The 19,270-nt window shown below is 39.4% G+C and overlaps 2 protein-coding genes and 1 long non-coding RNA gene across 4 annotated transcripts in view; 1 reads left to right on the top strand and 2 right to left on the bottom strand.

Moving 5' to 3' along the window:
* Positions 1-727: 727 nt before the first annotated feature.
* LOC147906556 (uncharacterized) lies at positions 728-2,165 on the bottom strand. Its single transcript, XR_015548341.1, has 3 exons — positions 2,119-2,165; positions 1,317-1,478; positions 728-890 (listed from the first exon to the last, which is right to left on the bottom strand). It is a non-coding gene; the product is annotated as an uncharacterized LOC147906556 (long non-coding RNA).
* A 2,599-nt stretch (positions 2,166-4,764) lies between these two features.
* Positions 4,765-19,270, top strand: part of LOC105150442 (pyruvate kinase) — a 118,572-nt gene continuing 104,066 nt past the window's right edge. For both annotated transcript variants that reach the window (XM_087416323.1, XM_087416322.1), the window contains exon 1: positions 4,765-4,999. The gene's annotated coding sequence lies outside the window, so the exon portion shown is untranslated. The remainder of the gene's footprint in view (positions 5,000-19,270) is intronic.
* LOC147906555 (uncharacterized) lies at positions 13,465-16,919 on the bottom strand. The gene is made up of 2 exons (XM_087416354.1): positions 15,195-16,919; positions 13,465-15,150 (listed from the first exon to the last, which is right to left on the bottom strand). Exons 1-2 carry the CDS (start codon positions 16,917-16,919, stop codon positions 13,465-13,467), a joined length of 3,411 nt encoding a protein of 1,136 aa, XP_087272480.1.

Below are 19,270 nucleotides of genomic sequence, written 5' to 3'. Positions count from 1 at the left end.
CTGGAAATACAATGAAAAGCACAGGCAGTAGGAACAGGAAATAAAAGATTTCAACCTATCAGAAAGCGTCCATTCTATTATTCTATGTTTCTGATAAGTTGAAATCTTTTATTCCCTGTTCCTATTGCCTGTGCTTTTTATTGTGTTTCCAGCTTAACATCATTGAATGGAAAGAGATAGAAATGGCCGTCTTCCACGGCCCCTCTCTCTTACTTTAATCGACCATTTTTACACACGGTTCGCGCAATTCATTCTCTATGGCTGTGATCAAAGTTTCGCTACAAATGCTTTGAAACGTTTGATGGATTTATTAAAAGAAAGAATTTTGCAAACTAATTAAAAAACGCTTCAAAGCGTTTGTAGCATCGCGTTAATCGTACCTTATGTCTTTGTAGAGAGCCTACAATCAGAGTGACGCCATATGGGTATCACTTGTGATTGGTCCGCCATGTTTTAGCCATTCCCTCCAGTTTTTTAAACACATTATTTTCTAAATTTTGAATTCATGTTAAAAAATACTTCAAAATTGTGACAAATTAAAAAATGATAATAAATAAATATCGTATATAAAATAATAATATATATTGGGTCATCTAAAAAGTATCTACGGTTTTTTGTCACTAGATGTGTGTTGATGGTCATATATCTAGTGACAAAGTACCGCGGATACTTTTTAGATGACCCAATATAATTGTATATAAAATAATAAAACTTTTACATATATTATTTATTATAAAATTTCATTTATTTTGTACTATTGCAATAATGTACATTTTGTAATATTGCACATTACTTTATACAAAACGTTATTTATTGCACATTATTTGCGCTATTAGATGCGCTAGTTTATTATTCATTCTCTGTTCCCACATTTTAAGAGCAAAATGCATCTGTAATAATATAAAAGAAATCAAAAATTCAGAAAAATATATGTACAGGGTTGGCCATATTCGACGGAAAGATGTTTTTTTTTCAATCATGGGAAATGTCGTTACTCGATCTAATATCTCTTTCCCATGATTGAAAAAAAAAACATCTTTCCGTCGAATATGGCCAACCCTGTATATACTATTTCATAAAATATATATTAAATATCATAATTATCATATTATTTGATTTAGACTCACAATGATATATAATTGAAAAGATTACGACAAAAAGAGAAAGAATTAAATTCGTATTGTAATGTGATAACTATACATATACTTAATGCCAAGCACTACCGTGTCTTCAGATATTATAATTAATCAGTGTATATTTTATGTTATATTTTTATTTTAATATTTTAAATACATTATTTATAAAGAATAAATTACCTCACATACAGATGAATTTTTTGACGATGTCCAATTTTTATACTTGCCATTTATACTCTTTAATCAATTCATTCGGCGTTCTGTGTCTTTCGGAATTATTTTCATAACATATCCTTTTTTTAATGAATTGTTGCAAAACGTATTGTACATTCAACCATATTTCTAAAATAATTTCGATAACTTTATTTTTATCAATATACCTTTACGTATCTATGTCGTTCAATGCTGTTGCACCTAATCCTAAAACTGACAGTTTGTTGGATAGACTGAGATCGTATATCTCTTTCTCTCTCGCAGAATTTCGCTAAAACATGGCGTCATCTCTCGTATGGCGCCACTCTGATTATAAGCTCTCTACAGCAGATGTGATTTTAGTATCATCACGTCTTGTGGGAAAAGTTGGAAGTATTGACTGTCACGTGATCACAAATCACACGTATGTATCACTACATACATACTACTACACATACGTACGTGTAACCTGTGACCATATGACAGTTAATACTTCTAACTTTTCCTGTAAGGAGCGATAGCACTAAAATTACATCTGCCGGATTTTCCATGGGTTTTCCTACATCGTATTTCGAGCCCACTTTCAAATCTTGAGTTTGATCTCCTTCTTATTACTCCGTGCACTGATTCGAAATTTCGAACTTATCGGTTTCGAATTTTTCAGAACCGAAAACGAATCGAATCGAATCGAATTCACTATGATTCGATTTAATTCGAATTTGAATTAATTTGCACACTTTTAGGTTGCAACAGATTTTTTTCTATGATTTTCGGAATGCAGCTTACTCACCGAGTGATTGGTCTTTATCTATGAACTTATAAGTAAGAAGTATTCCGAAACTCATTTAAAAAAAAGTGTTGCAACCTTAGTCGGTGAGTGTATATAAAATCGTTTATCTGTCTACTGAAAAATAGCAAAAATAAAGAATAAATATAAAAATTTGTTTTTTTAAATTGTATTTAAATAATAAAAATATTTACAAATTAAAAAAATAATACGTATATAATACTATCAAATTTTCTTCTTCATTTTATATTTTTATTTCAAAGTTTACTCCGAAATCTGAATACTCTAATGTTAAACTGTGTTCGCAAACTTCATTCGGATAGTACAATAAATGTAGAAAGTCTTAAGCCATATGGAATTGATCATCATAGTTGAATATGAAGAAAATTAATCGAATATAATTAAGTTTATGATTACGTTGATTTCTTACTACACATAATTTCTTACTACGCATAATTAGATCCAGGCTAATTGGTTAATTTTTGACGATTTTAGGCACACCATTTATTGTACATCTACTACATCCAGGCTAATTCGTTTTCGTAATGTATTGTATAAATCTATTGAATTATCAACTAGTGACATTTCCTAAATGAAAATATTAAAAAGTTCCAATATTTACTACCAGCGCTAAAACTATACTTGTACATTACGTGTGCTGTAGATTATCAGCATGGGCACTGGCAGTGCAGTATTCAAAATAATAATGAAGACGTCTTCCCCGAATAATTTCTAATTAATTCCATTCATAAAACACATTAAATAAAATTGCTGTCTGCTAACTTGACGTATAATAAATTTGTTAATGACAAGAAAAATACTATTATCCAAATGTTTAAATGTCTTTCAAATTTTTCCAAACGATTTCCAAATTATATAGACATAAATCATCTAAAAAGTATCCGCGGTTTTTTGTCACTAGATGTGTGTTGATGGTCATATATTTAGTGACAAAGTACCGCGGATACTTTTTAGATGACCCAATATATCAGAAATATTCAATTTGCCTGCTACTTGTCAGTGGTCTTTCTCGCACTGCCACAATGTGCTACGATGATTTTTGGAACGATGTTGACAGTGCTGCCAGCGCTGACAAACAATTTTGGAACGAAGTTCCAAATTTGCCGAAGTTAGCATATGAAATCACGTGATTCATTTGTCGTTGAATATCCAGCAAATGAGAATGGATTAAAATGGATTGAAATTTTTTTCTATCCGAATGCGTATTTTAAATAGCGAATACTTTTTTTGGATTTAATTAGATTCAATTGGATTCAATTAGATTCAACTGAATTTAATTGAAAAACTACATTTCCTATTCAAAATTTTGAATTGAACAGTATTCACAATGCACAAAAAAGCTAATATTATTTTTAGATTGAAAGGCATAGAGGTATGCTCCATGCAATTCCCATAAATAAATAAAAATGCATTCAGGATTGAAAAACATTTTAATACTCATGAATCAATATTTTTGAAAATTTGTATCCATTTCAATTCATTTCAATCCATTCTCATTTGCTGGTATGGCTTAGTTTACATCATAGGATGATAATTCATTTGTGCATTTTGTCGTTGATAAATTTTTCAAGCCTATTGATTGTTTTGTACACGTTTGTCATACGACAAAAATGCACAAATGAAATAGCACTCGCACACTGATACGGATACTAATTAGTAACTTTTTATTGAATGATCTTAATTTTAGCGATATTGAAACATATTGGGTCATCTAAAAAGTATTCGCGGTTTTTTGTCATTAGATGGTGTTGACCATCAACACATCTAGTGACAAAAAACCGCGGATACTTTTTAGATGACTCAATATTTAATTGATCATTATGATGTATATTGTAGCAATTTAATACATCATTTTTAAATAAATTTCTGAAATTAAAATAATTTAATAGAAAGTTACTAGTTGGTACGTGTATCAAATGCACGATGACCTAGTTTATATCGCGCATTTAATACATGTACTAATTAGTATCTAACTTTTCATTAAATTATTTTAATTTCAACAATGTATTTAAAGAATGATGTTCTGAATTGGTACAATATACATCACAATGATTAACTGGGTTTCAAAACTTCCTCTCCGCGGAAAATTTTATTTAAAATATATAGTACACATAACGTATACTATAGCATATAACTAATATCTTTCTTGGAGAAGAAATTTTGGAACGTAACCTAAATACATATATCATGTATATGGTCTAATTTCCACCGAGGGTTTAATTCGAATCAGAATGTAAGAACCAACCAACTACAGTCGAGCATTCCCCTGTTACAGTCGAACGACAGGGGAATGCTCGACTGTTGATTGGTTCTTAAGGCCATTCTACATTGATCGTAGACGTGAGTCACAAGCTTGTTGCTTCAGCCAATCCAATGCTTCAATTTTAAAGTCACATGACGCTACGCTACAATTGAATGGCCTTAATGTACGATAAACAACAAGGATGGAGTGATACCTGATATTCGAGTCTAAACTCAACAAAGAATGGCCTAAAGGGCTACATTAACATGTTATGAACGTCTCAATCTGATTCGTTCCTTTCCCTTCGACGCCCTTCCACGTGAAGGAGTGCGCGGACCGATCGTTACTCCTGGGCGAGGGCAGGGAACATCCACTCCCCTCCTTTCATCACATCGCTACATTCGATACTGGTCTAATCGCGGGCGCATGTCTGCGGGAGTCATTACCAACAAGAAGTACATCATTGCTAGGGAGTGGTGACCTTCTACGTCCTTAGAACGTCTGTTTACCACGAATTGCTAGCTTGAGTGTTCATAGTCAGTTGTATCATCGCTCCTCAATTTTTGTTCACAAGTCATATCCATTTCTTGTTTCTGTTTGTCTACGAGGCACGAAAAAGAGGTAACTGTTACGTCTGATAATCTCGCATTTTAGTGATAATCTTGTATTTTCTCTTATAATTCTCTGTCCTTGGAAGCAGTTCCGAATTTTCGTTGAGTATATTACAAAAGTTCAAGATCATTAAAATTTTCAGGGAATCAATAGATGATGTTTTAAGTCAAATTTTATATGCTATCTTTTGATATCACATATACTTAGGTTGAATTTAGCCATGACTGCGTTTAGTTTTATCAAGCCAATATTACATGTATCCGTTTTTTATCATACGACAAATTTTTCAAGCTTGTTTTGGCAATAACAAAGAAATCCGAGATCTCTGTCTTGCAGTCAATTAACACGCTTAAATTCGACAAAAAATAGATGCATGTACGAATGACAAAAAATTGATGCATGCAAGGTCAATACTCATTAGGATGTCGTTTGATTTGTGCGTTTTTGTCTTACGATAAATTTGTACAGAATACAGAGGTCCTCGGATCTCTCTACCTCATAGCCAATCAACAGGCTTTTAAAATTTGTTGTACAACAAAAACAGACGCATGTAATATTGGCCTCATTCAGGCTTTAAGCGGTTGTACTACTCAAGAATTCTCATTGATTTTAATGAAATTATGCTCATTTGACTGATTTGACGCGTTTTTGCACAAAATACACAAATCTGACAGAGGAAAGCGTTGCTCTGTTCTGTGTATCAAAATATCATTAAAGTTGACTACTATTCAGGTTAGGAAATCTATGAAGCTCTAGACACGATGTAAGAGAATAACGATAGCGATAGAAATAACATGATTTCAACCTATCACAAATCGGATACACCGGATATATTTCTGATAGGTGTTGAAATCGTGTAATTTCTATCGTTATCACCATTTCCTTGCATTGTGCCTGGGGCTTTATAGCCAAAAATACTACACAAACATGTATTGTGATCATTTGTCTGACATTATTTAATTCCAAAAAATAAATATTTTCTGCTTTAATCACACAAATTCTCTACTTTATAAACAAAAATTTTCCGCTTTAAAAACACAAAGAAGTAGAAGAAAGGTCCCTATTATGAGATATTGAGTATATTTTGGGTAAATGCTAGAAATCTTTGAGCAGAATTTCAAAAAATAATAGATCATTTTAAAAGGAATTTAATAAGTTTTCAGAAAATGTTATGTAAGATTTAATTAAATTTTTTTTAAATTAAAAAAAGTAAGCAAATCGCAAAGTCAAATAATTGTGCTCCTAATACGATATGCCCTAAGAAATCGATAATAAAACGCAAAGTACATCAGTATTGCAATTAAAAATTAATTTTTAATATTTCTGAAATGTAAACAAACACAGCCAACAAACACAACATGCGCGAAAAATGAGAATGGGATGGATTATAACTCGTCTTCAGATAGTTGGAATCAAGCATCGCAGAAATAAGCACTTTATTCGGGTTGTCCTTTTTATTATTATAATAACTTTTATATTTTAGCAACAATTTTCACAATGAGGATAAGTTATTTCATATTAGAAATATCCACGCTTTACGATTTTACGATTATCAAATCTAATTTCTGTAATTAAGCAATTCAACATATTCCATATTTTTCTATTAGTATGATTTTCCTCTATTACTACATGAAGAATTTATTGCCAAATATTTACTTTTTTTATTAAATAATAAATAAGATTTAAAGACTCATCTTAATGAAACTTGAAGACATCCAAATTCTAAAATCTTTTTTACAATGACTACAGACATGATCTAATAATGAATTTCTCACTAAATAGTTTTCAATTCAAGAGCAATAAATTCATGGTTGAAATAGATAGCGTTTATTTTAGTTTAGCACTCTACTATTTCTTATAAGGCGCCTATTTCATAATAGGACTGTATGTCCAGTTTTATAGAAGAATTTGGGCCCCAGATGAACAACTTTGAGACATGTCTAAAATTTTAAGGTATCAAAAGAGAATCAAAAGTTTCATAACCTCAACTTAATAGAAATTTTTTGAATACTAGAATTATCCAATCCAGATTGTTCGTGGACACAGAGTTTGTTACACTTTTTTTTTGATGATTTTCGGAATACTCAAAATTTTTCGGAGTGCGATTCACTATCCATGGATGCGTGTAATAAGCAGTTATGACAACTGTCAAAATGATATAGAATCGAAGTATACAAAGTAAAATCAAGAAATATATAATATTTTGTGTGACGCGAAAAATACCTAAAATAATTGAATACTGCAAAATAGTAAATATAAAAAAGGAGGCCAAATGGACATACTTTTGTTTAATAAATTCATTAACATTTTCAATGCGTTAAAAATTAATGTAAGATGACACTAAACTAACGTATAATACGTAATAAAATTATATATTATATGGTTATGCAATTATACAATTACATAATGTAAATTATACAGTATATATTATACAATCATATAATTATATATAATAATATATAATAATTTTTTTGTGGAAAATTTGATGAGATTGTTTTGATGAGAATAGTCTTTTCATTTTCAGAATTTTCCTGCAAATAACATGTAGAGATGATTATTTTGCTCGAGTTTTATCTTGATTCACAACATTTCCATTTATAAACAAATCTTTCTCTCACAAATCTAATGTCTGAATAACATTGAATTATCGACTCAAACTGTACGCACCATACTTACATTAAAGAATTTCAGATTATAATTTTTTTCCTAATTGCGTAGACATCTCATTGCATAACCGAATTAAATCAACTTTAATCGTTTATTAATATTATATTCACATATGTATACGAATATTTAATTTTAGAATAAAGTTAAATTATTTTTACTTTAATAATATGATAACTTTTTTTTGACAATACTGCAAGAGCAATGCAGCATTTATGAATCTAACATTTTCGAAATAAGATTAAGGAATTATTATGAAATTTTTCACTTAAACAATTCAGTATGAACAACTTTTTAAGAGTAAGGTGTGTGTGTGTATGTGTGTGTGTGTGTGTGTGCGTGCGTGCGTGCGTGCGTGTGTGTGTGTGTGTGTGTGTGTGCGTGCGTGCGTGCGTGCGTGTGTGTGTGTGCGCGCGCGCGCGCGCGTGTGTGCGTGCGCGTGCATGTGCGTGTGCGTGTAAGTACACTACTCAACAAAAAATAGGGAACACTTTCGAACACATTCAAAAATGCGCAAAACTCCATAAAGTGAAAAATCAGCAGATAAATAAAAAAGCATTTGAGAGCTTGAAATCTCCACTTTCGACAGGGTTGGAAAAAACCTGGGGTTTTAAACAAAATTCCTACTAGGTTTTATGGAGGTTTTATTAGGTTTTATTAGGATTTTTTGGGCTTTTTTTTGATAAAGTATTATTTTATATTTTTTTCACGTAATATTTAGTTTATGTTGTATTTAGCATTATTTAATTACACAATCAGATAAAATTAATTATAAAAGAATTTTATAAAAATATTATAACAATAATTTTGTAAGAAGTTTTGTTCCTGAAGAGAGCTTAATCATGTAGTCAGTCAAAACATATAGAATATTATTAATTTTTTATAATCAACGATTGAAATATATTGGGTATGGGAATAAGTTTCCGCCCTTTTTAAATAAAAAAGATGTGTTTATTTAAACAAATCTATATAAGAAATGAATTTATTCAAAGTATGCTCCTTCGAAAGCGACAACTTTCTCCCACCTTTCCGGTAATAAACGAATTCCTCGAATGAAAAAATCTGGTTCTTTTTAAGCGATCCATTCATCAAGCCATTTTTTGATACCTTCATAAGAATTGAATCATTCTCCAGAAAGGGCCGACTGCATGGATCGGAACAAATGGAAATCTGAAGGGGCAATGTCCGGTGAATACAGCGGGTGGGGCAGAATTTCCCACTTTACTCCTTCCAAGTATTTCTTGACCGGTTTTGCAACGGGTGGCTTAGTCATGTAACAGAATCAGCTTGTTGTGCCTATTGTCCCATTCCGGTCGTTTTTCTTTCAAAGCTTGGTTTAAACGTATCAGTTGTAGCCGATAACGATCGTCAGTGATGGTTTCGGACGGTTTGAGCAGCTCATAATATATAATACCTCTTTGATCTCATCAGATGTAACATAATCTTCGAAGCATGGATATTTCGTTTTGGCGTTGATGGACCTGGTTCACCTGGCATCACCCATGCCTTCAAGCGTTTAGGATTATCATAGTAGCTCCATTTTTCATCGCCAGTTACGATACGATGTAGAAAATCCTTCCTTTGTTGTCATTGACGAAGCATCTCGCAGATGACCAAACGTCTTTCCATGTCTCTCTCTTTCAATTTATATGGCACCCAATTTCCTTCTTTTTGCACCATTCCCATTGCGTGTAGACGTTTTCCAATAGTGGATCTATCAACATTTAACTCTTTTGCCAACTTATCGAACGATAAACACGAATCTTCTTCGAGTAATGCTTGCAATTCTGCATCTTCAAATTTTTTCGGTGCACCTTCGCGTTCTTTGTCACGCACGTCAAAATCACTACTGTTGAATCGCCGAAACCATTCTTTACAACTAGTTTTCGATGGAGCATGCTCACCGTAAATTTCTACAAGCAAACGATGCGTTTCCGCAGCATTTTTCTTTAAAATAAAATAATAGAGTAAAACTTACCGCAAATGCTTTTTTGGAATAAATTCCGACATCTTCAACGCAAAAAAAGTTACTCTTTGTTACGCTTCGAACGAATGCCAACTATTGGGCTCAAAAGTTTGGACACAAACCTTTCAAAAACATGTCTTGCCGTTCTATCAGACACACGAGCAATGCTAACGATATCTGTCTGCAATGGGCGGAAACTTATTCCCATACCCAATAATATACTTTACACATCAAGATCCGCGGATGGTTCTTATATACCATTTATTTATCTAATTTATTATAAAAATACTATTGTATAACGATGAATTTTTCAAATATAAAAAAATATTTCTGTAAAAGATAAAGAAAGAAATAATGACATTACATATATAAAATTACATACATAATATTACATATATATAAAATAATAAAAAGTATTTGGGTAGAAAAAATCAGTCCAAAAGTGGTGAATATATGTTACATATTTTATAGATATTTATATGTAATTTAGATTCAATTTCAAGTAAATTTTCACGGAAAGGAGACTTATAAATATACATTAAAATAATATATCCCTTTAAGGCTCCTGACTATTCAAGAATTCTGCATTGACGGTGGCGGCACAGAATCAGACGGCGGACTGGCGAAACTGGTAGCCACATACTTAAGCACGAACCCATATTCGTGTGCTCGCCTGCGGCGCGCCGAGAATGAACGAGATAGCGAGTTCCTTCTCACACTAGTCACTTGTTTCAAGTGACCGAAAATGCTTTCTCGGCAATCTCGGCCGTTCGGCGGCCCTAGGCATCAATAAGGGGCGCGGGGAGGGGGGGGAGGAGGGGCATTCTAAATAACATATAAGTTTTAATAAATGGTACTAATAATGTACCCCTCCTCTTCATTCAGAATAATATAAATCATATTAAAATGCAACAGTTTACATTTGGCAAATTATTTATTAATTATTTGTTTACATATGTTATATATATTTGCATTTACAATCAAAATTCACAAAAATAATTTTGTACTGATAATTCCGTACATTTAATTGTTCAATTGGACACTTTTTACAACATATTAAAGAACTTTAACTAATATGACTTAAATTTATTAATCAGACATGCACGCCATATTCAAACGTGATTTGTTAATAAACCGAAATGTGCGAGAGCGCACCGCGCGGAAAAAGGTTCGAGTGAGAGAACGGCACAAGGTTGATATGATGCACGACAGTAAAATCAACTCCGTTTCTTTTAATTTAACAAAAGAATTTCTTTAATGTATTCAGTTACAAAGTCAAAAGATATAATTAATTAAAATTAGATTAACAAAATATCAAATGCGGTCACCTTTTCCAAATTGAGTTTGGAATCGCGGTGATGGAAAATCTCGGCGATTTTTCTCGGCACTTCTCGAAAGATTCGGTTTATAGCGATTTCACTAAACGGTTAGCACGGCGATTTTACGAAGCGAGATTATGACTCTAAGAACTCTAAGAACTTTTGGGAAGTAAGAAGGAGGACGGCGAGATCGAAGCATTTATTGCTTTCGGCCTGAGCTTTCCCTTTTGGGAAAAATCCAATAAAAATTTGCCACAATCGTAATTATTACGTGGCATTAGGTGTACAAAATTGATTGGCGCTTTGGATTCTTTTCTAGCGACGTTCAACGTAACAGTCATGCGCGACAGAAAATCCGTGCGTGGGATTGGTGACAGCGCGTGACGTATTCGTCGGAGCGCGGCGCTCGCGTGCGCGAATTGAATTGTTCTAGAACCTTCGATTGTCCGTTGCCGGTAACGACAACTTGTTTGCGTGTAACGAATTGTTTTTAAAAGGAACAAAGAACGACGAATTTGATGATTTTAACGAGGATTAAAATCATGTTTGAGATGAAATCACGAGCTCAATTTGTGCATGCGTTCAATGACAATTAATGTCGATCGACTGAAAGAATTCTTGCTTTCCTTTCGAATTACCGATCTCAAACATTCCCGCCCGCCTCGTCATCTCCGTGACGATGTATGTATTGACGTTACCTCGAGCTCGTTGAGATTACAAAAACTGTAAATAAGACAAGCGATACAATACAATGAATTCGTGGAAGAACTTGAACCGTAAACGAGAGTTATATGACAAATAACATTGAAAGAATGATTCACGAAAATACGCGCGATCAATTCAAGCTCTTCTTTACATTTGTCGCATTAGCGTGCGAGATAAACGCGTTAGCCTCTTCTGGCAATAAAACTAATTTGACCAAAGGACGGGTTAATTCGGATGAGGCGGTTTTGACTGTGACAACTCGCACTACGCCGTCGTCTCCAGGATGTAGCTGCGTGATTCGCGCCAGAGGCCACTTATTTGGTGGTGAGAGCTCGGAGCGAATGATGCATAGCGATCCAAGGCGTGGTGGCAAAGCGTCCTTGGTCCATTTCGGTCTGGTAGCCAGAGTGTGTAAGTACTCGCGTGACCATCTCTGCCAGAAGTGGTCTCGCATTCGCTGAATAAGTTGCCACCTGGAAAGCAAATTCTCCTGTTCGTCCGACAAGGACGGCTCAGGAATGGCCAGCAGTGGTGCCCCAATGAGCAGGTGACCTGGTGTCAGAGCCGTGAGGTCGTCGGAGTCGTCTGAGAGTGCATACATGGGCCTTGAGTTCAGGCATGCTTCCACTTGTGCGAGCAGGGTGCTCATTTCCTCGAAGGTGAGCCTGGTTTCGCCGATGGTTCGGCGCAGGTGATACTTAGCCGATTTCACGGCCGCCTCCCAGAGTCCACCAAAATGAGGTGCCGAAGGAGGATTGAAATGCCAATGGATCCCCTCCGATGTAGCTACGTGTGCGATCTTTTTTTCTTCTGCCGAGGAGGCTCGAAGCATTTCTCGAAGTTGCCGGTCGGCGCCCAAAAAATTGGTGCCGCAATCCGAATAAATGTCTGAGCACAGTCCTCGGCGAGATGTGAATCGACGGAGAGCAGCCAGGAAGGCGTCGGTGGTGTACGCTGAAACAGCCTCGAGATGAACGGCCTTGGAGCTAAAACAAACAAATACGGCGATGAACGCTTTGTGAGCGCTGTGCCCACGCCCTTTGCTCGTCCTGATGAAAATAGGCCCGGCGTAGTCGATGCCCACGTGAAGAAATGGCGCTGGCGTCACTCTTCCTGGAGGAAGGTTTCCCATCTTTGGTTGCGGAGTGGCAGCCCTTCACCGTGTGCATGTCACGCACTGATGCAGCCATCGCTTGACCACCGCTCGGCCTTGTGGAATCCAGAACCGGAGGCGTAGCAATCCCAGGGTCATCTGGACTCCTCCGTGGAGAGTACGGCGATGGTAGGCTTCCACCAGCAGGCGAGTGAGCCATGACCCTGGAGGCACGATGATCGGATGTCGCTCGTCGAACGACAGCGCTGCGTGCTTGAGACGCCCTCCAACTCGCAGAATTCCGTGCTCGTCCATGCACGGGCTGAGGGTTCGCAGATGGCTGGATCTGGCAAGGTCGCGCTTGTCTTCGAGAGCTGCTCTCTCCTCTTGGTAATGCCGTGACTGCGCTATGCGTATCCACCTGATGAGCGCCGCGTCGAGTTCAGCTGGGAGAAGCGCCGACCCGTTGTGCTGACCGTTCACAGAGCCGACCGCGCGACCGCGGTGACGCCAACGCACGCACCAGGAAGTCGCTCTGAGCAGCTGGTGAAGCGACGAGAATCTGAGCAGTTCTTCCGGCTCGAGGTTGCTCCTGACGACTGCTGCGAGTGTTGCGGCCCGCCGCTCTGGTACGTCCTTGATGGGCTCGAGGTTGACGCTTGGCCATAGCGACGAATTCCCGCTCAACCAGGCGGGGCCCGTCCACCATAAGGAATGGCTGAAGAGCTCACTTGGTGTCAGACCCCGGGAGGCGCAGTCGGCAGGGTTGTCCTTGCCCGGGACGCCATTGAGCCTCTGGAAGCTGCTGCTGGATTCGTGTCACCCTGTTGGCCACGTACGTTTTCCAGCGCGAGGCGTGACTTCGAATCCAGTGGAGCGTGACCTTGGAGTCGGACCACAGGATCACTGGCGTTGTCGCCAGGTTTAGCACAGAGCGCGTGTGCACAAGCACGCTTGTAAGCAAGGCGGCGGCGCAGAGTTCGAGTCGCGGGAGAGAAACGAGCTTGATCGGCGCGACCTTGCTTTTGGCGGTCAACAACAGAGTCTTCGTTTGGTTGTTTGCGGTGATACGGAGGTACACCACGGCGGCGTAACCTCTTTCGGACGCGTCCGCGAAGCCGTGCAGTTCGAGTTGAGAGCTCGTGTCGCCGGTGCCGAGCCAGCGGCCGACTCTGATCTTCTCAAGCAGTGGAAGTTCTTCCCAGAGCCGCTTCCACTTTCCAGCGATGGTTGACGGCAATGGTGTGTCCCACTCTAGCTGCTGTAGCCAGGCCGATTGAATCAAAATTTTAGCTTGAATGGTTACTGGAGCCAGCCATCCGAGCGGGTCGAAGAGTCGAGCGGTCTCCGACAGCAGACTTCTCTTGGTGAACGTGACGACGGTGCGACGAGGAACAGAGAAGGCGAATTCGTCCCTGGTTGGATACCAGCGCAATCCCAGCGTGGAGTGGTTCTCTAGGTCCCACGACCGCGAGTCTCTGGTGAGACAGTACTCAGGCGGAATGTCGCGAAGAAGTTCCTGACAGTTGGCGGCCCACTTTCGGAGAGAAAACCCGCCCGCCATGCAGAGGTTGCGGAGCTCGACTTGGAGCACGATAGCGTCGTCTTTATCGTGCGCTCCGGTTACGATATCGTCGACGTAGCAGTCGTGTCGTAAAGCACTCGCGCCTCGAGGGAAACGCGGTCCGTCGTCATCGGCGAGCTGACGCAGCGTGCGAATGGTGAGAAATGGCGCGCAAGCGAGACCGTAAGTGACAGTTTTTAATGTGAACTCGCGTACAGGCTCATCAACGCGGTGTCGCCACAGGATGCACTGATGTCTATGGTCGTCGGGATGCACAAGAATTTGCCGATACATCTTCTCGATGTCGGCCACTAGCGCGTATCGGTGCCACCGCCACCGCAAAAGCACGTTCGCGAGGGGTGGCAGCAGGTTAGCCCCAACTAATAGATGCGTATTGAGCGACTCACCAGACCTTGTACGCTGCGATCCGTTGAAGACGACTCTGAGCTTAGTCGTGGTGCTGGACTCACGAAGGACGCCGTGATGTGGAAGGTAGCACCGATCTTCATTGGAATTCGGAGGTTCTGGCGCCAACTCCATGTGACCTTGGTCTTCATAGTCCCTCAGGAAGGCTCGGTAGAGATCGCCGAATCGTGCGTCTCTCTCGCAGCGTCGCTCCATGGCGACTAAGAGTCGTTGCGCAGGTCTTCGCGTCTCAGCTAGCGTCGTCGGCGGAGATGCAAAAGGTAGTCGCACTATGTATCTTCCTTCGGCAGTGCGTTGGTGCTGCAGCGCGAAGATGTCCTCGCATTGCTGCTCCTTTGGCGTGAGAGCGACGGGAGCGGGCACTTCTCGCTCCTGCTCCCAGAAGCGGTGCACAAGGTCGGCCAACTCGTGATCTGCTGTGCACTGAAGCGAGTGGCGTTGTGCTGAGTTGTTTACTCGGTCGCAACCTCCCGATAAGATCCAGCCGAGCAGCGTCTTTTGAGCGATAGGCGCTTGGGGCCTCCCTTGCGGAGACCATCCTGGAGAATGATTGAGCATTCTTCCGCTCCAAAAAGCAACTCAATAGCGTCGCTTGCTGCGTAGTCGGGATCTGCCAATTGGAGCCCCCTCAGATGTGGCCACTCCATTCTGATCCTTGCGTGAGAGCCTTGATAAAGCGACAGACGTGGCAGAACAAAGGCTCCGACGGTGAAGTCGGTCCCTGTTGTTACCGAGGTCACCTTGAGAGTCACCTTTCCCCGGCTGGGCCCGGAGCTTTTGCCGCTGATGCCGATGACCTCGATTGAGGATCGAGAGCGTGGCAAGCGTAGGCGTTGGACCAGAGCCTCGGAAATTAGAGAAATTTCCGAACCTTGGTCGATGAGCACGCGTGTGGTGTGCTGATTGCCGTGACGATCAGCGATGGAAACTCGCGCCGTTGCGAGCAAAATGGCCTTGTGGTTGTTGTCGCGTCGCACTGCCGACAGTGAGCTGACCTCTTGAGATTTCGGTGAAACGTACGCGTCGTGTAACATTGAGTGGTGACGAGACTTACACGTAGCACACGTCCTTGTCGACTGGCACTTCGCGAATGTATGAGAGCCGAGACAGTTGAAGCACAGCCTGTGAGTTTCGGCGACGGCCTTGCGGTCGGCCGCGGATTTCTTCTTGAATTCTTCACACGCCATCACGTGGTGCTTACTCTTGCATAGAACGCATTGAGAAGACTCGGTGTGTTTCTTGACGTGATGCGACTTGGCGGATCGCGACGGGTTGTCGGAGACCTTGAGCGATTGTGGTTTGGCGGCTGTGAGAGTAAGTGCTCGTTGGTTTATGAAGTTCATTAGCTCTTTAAGAGTGGGCATGTCGCTCGAGGCGCGTGAGAGTGACTCCAGGCGAGTTCTTGGATCGAAGAGCTCGACGGCAAGATGAGTTAGTAGATCGAAGCCATGAGAGTTGATAGGCCTATCAATGTTCTCCTGGCCGTTGACTACCCTGGTCAAGGCGTTGAAGACGCGGTTGAGCTCCTCCGCACTTTCGCTCTTCATCTTAGCCACGGCGGTAAACTTGGAGAAATTGGAGCGAGATAACTCTCTCTTATTTTCATACCGCTCGCTTAGCAGCTCCCATGCGCGTGGATAGTTGTCTTCGGTCATCGCTAATGGTTGAATCAGTTCCTTGGCAGGACCCTCCAGACAAGTTTTCAGGTAATGAAATTTCTCGATTGCGGAGAGTGATGAATTGCTGCCGACAATGGATTGGAAGAGGTCTCGGAATGTAGGCCAGTCTTCGAACGCGCCAGAGAAAGAACTAATCTTGAGGCGAGGCAGCGAACGGTTTTCCGGAAGACTCATTACCTTCTGTTTTGGAAGCTGAGCTCGGTTCCTTACCTTGAGTTTCCGAACATGGTTGAGAAGGAGACTTCGTTGCGTGATGTACGTCACTCTCGCTGAGTTAGCGACTCTGGTCGAGTTGTATTCGCTCTCCGCGAATGCATCTTCAAGATGCTCTATGATGAGTTCATGCTGAGCCTCAAATTTCGCCCACAATCCATCCAGAAGACCGACGACTGTCTCGGCGGCTTCCAGCGTAATGTTCGCTGCGCCGAGCTCCTCCAGATCTGATACTGACTGAGCCATGCGATCGCGAAGGTCGCTTTGCTTCGTCAGCAAATTCTGCAGTTTCTTACCCATCACTCACTCTTTCTTTTCAGTACTAGCAAACTGAACGCGATGCACTCGACACTGCGGATGCCGGCGAGTATCCGGCTCGAAGGACCAGAAAATGTGCGAGAGCGCACCGCGCGGAAAAAGGTTCGAGTGAGAGAACGGCACAAGGTTGATATGATGCACGACAGTAAAATCAACTCCGTTTCTTTTAATTTAACAAAAGAATTTCTTTAATGTATTCAGTTACAAAGTCAAAAGATATAATTAATTAAAATTAGATTAACAAAATATCAAATGCGGTCACCTTTTCCAAATTGAGTTTGGAATCGCGGTGATGGAAAATCTCGGCGATTTTTCTCGGCACTTCTCGAAAGATTCGGTTTATAGCGATTTCACTAAACGGTTAGCACGGCGATTTTACGAAGCGAGATTATGACTCTAAGAACTCTAAGAACTTTTGGGAAGTAAGAAGGAGGACGGCGAGATCGAAGCATTTATTGCTTTCGGCCTGAGCTTTCCCTTTTGGGAAAAATCCAATAAAAATTTGCCACAATCGTAATTATTACGTGGCATTAGGTGTACAAAATTGATTGGCGCTTTGGATTCTTTTCTAGCGACGTTCAACGTAACAGTCATGCGCGACAGAAAATCCGTGCGTGGGATTGGTGACAGCGCGTGACGTATTCGTCGGAGCGCGGCGCTCGCGTGCGCGAATTGAATTGTTCTAGAACCTTCGATTGTCCGTTGCCGGTAACGACAACTTGTTTGCGTGTAACGAATTGTTTTTAAAAGGAACAAAGAACGACGAATTTGATGATTTTAACGAGGATTAAAATCATGTTTGAGATGAAATCACGAGCTCAATTTGTGCATGCGTTCAATGACAATTAATGTCGATCGACTGAAAGAATTCTTGCTTTCCTTTCGAATTACCGATCTCAAACACGAAAAAATAAAAATTCAAGATACGAAAAACTAAAAATTTCATGATTACAATTATTTTGCGAAACATTTGGTTAAGTTATTTATTTATATCTCGTCGAGTTACCCCAGATTAAATAAAAATCATGTTTCCACATTTTAGTGCTGAGAAAATGTAAATTTATTAAATTTTAACGCACGAAATCCAATACGCGCGACGCGCAACTTGCAGATCTTCCCCACTCGATCGCGCACCAACTTCCCCCACGGCGCGCTGCCTCACATGTGTTCCTCAACTTTTCAATAGTTTTAAACAAAATTTTTCGGCAGCAAAAGATTTCAGAATTTTTTAACAGCAAATTCAATTCTTCTTTGATAAATTGGTACAGACGGAATTCTAAATCTTAAAAATTAAAGCCACAATAATTTTTTGAAAAAAATCGGCTCCTAATAATTGAAGGATAATCTTTTTTTTAATTTCGTAGAAAAATGTCAGCTGTCGAATGCTTCACATGGCTGTTTGATATGATGCATATTAACGGAAAAAATTAATCCATTTTTTTATATAAAAAGATACCCACTTTTATAATAGTTTAACTGCAAAAAAATTTTGTTACTAATAGCGTTTTCTCTTGGCTGCGCTATTGCCTATCAATGCAACACTTAGACAGTGTTTCCTTGGCTGGTAGTAGACAAACTTCAGTGTAATGTATTTTTATTTCCGTGGCTATATATGGTGTAGTGCAAATTTTATACACGAAATGAGATTTTGCTACACGATTTCAAAGAGATGGGGTAGAGCCAGTGTGACATTAAGCATTTGAAAATGGAAGTTAACCGGCAATAAAATTAAACACGATAGCATGAAATAATGTACACCATGATACACTTGTGTAGTGCAGCACTGATGCAGCACTCATAGGAGCAACTGGAGTAGTGCGAGGTTACACTCAGTGTATTCCAAGAGAAAGCGTTATAAGTGTACGTGATAGTGCAATTCTTGAAGAAAAAAAATCACTCCTGTAAATTGCTAAGCGACTGCTCAAAGATGAAGAAATTTAGTTTTTCGCAGACAGGTTTTAGTAAACAAATGGTTTTTTACAAAAACTGATGCACATTTCAGGCTTGTTCAGGATTAGATTTGTTCGTCATTACGAGGGCTACATTTTACGAGAATTTCAAAACTTTGCGTTTAAATCTCAATGAATACAGAGCGAGTGAAAAGAGGCCTCTTTCGGTGTTTTTTAAATTTTTTTTCTAGTGAACTAATAGATCGATTTTAATGTTCCACTCATTTTGTAGCTATTTCGAATACCTACATTTTTCATACAATCAATATCTTTCGTTTTATAAACGAAAAATATGCTTTTTGCAACTATTCCATTTTTTTTTCGCATAATTTCTTCACAAATCTCGGGTCTCAAACATACGCATTTCTTTTCTGTTGGCTCTTC

Source organism: Acromyrmex echinatior, unplaced genomic scaffold (assembly GCF_024713525.1).
Source record: "Acromyrmex echinatior isolate Ae372 unplaced genomic scaffold, ASM2471352v2 Scaffold20, whole genome shotgun sequence".
Taxonomy (NCBI): domain Eukaryota; kingdom Metazoa; phylum Arthropoda; class Insecta; order Hymenoptera; family Formicidae; genus Acromyrmex; species Acromyrmex echinatior.
This window is presented reverse-complemented; position numbering and strand designations above follow the sequence as displayed.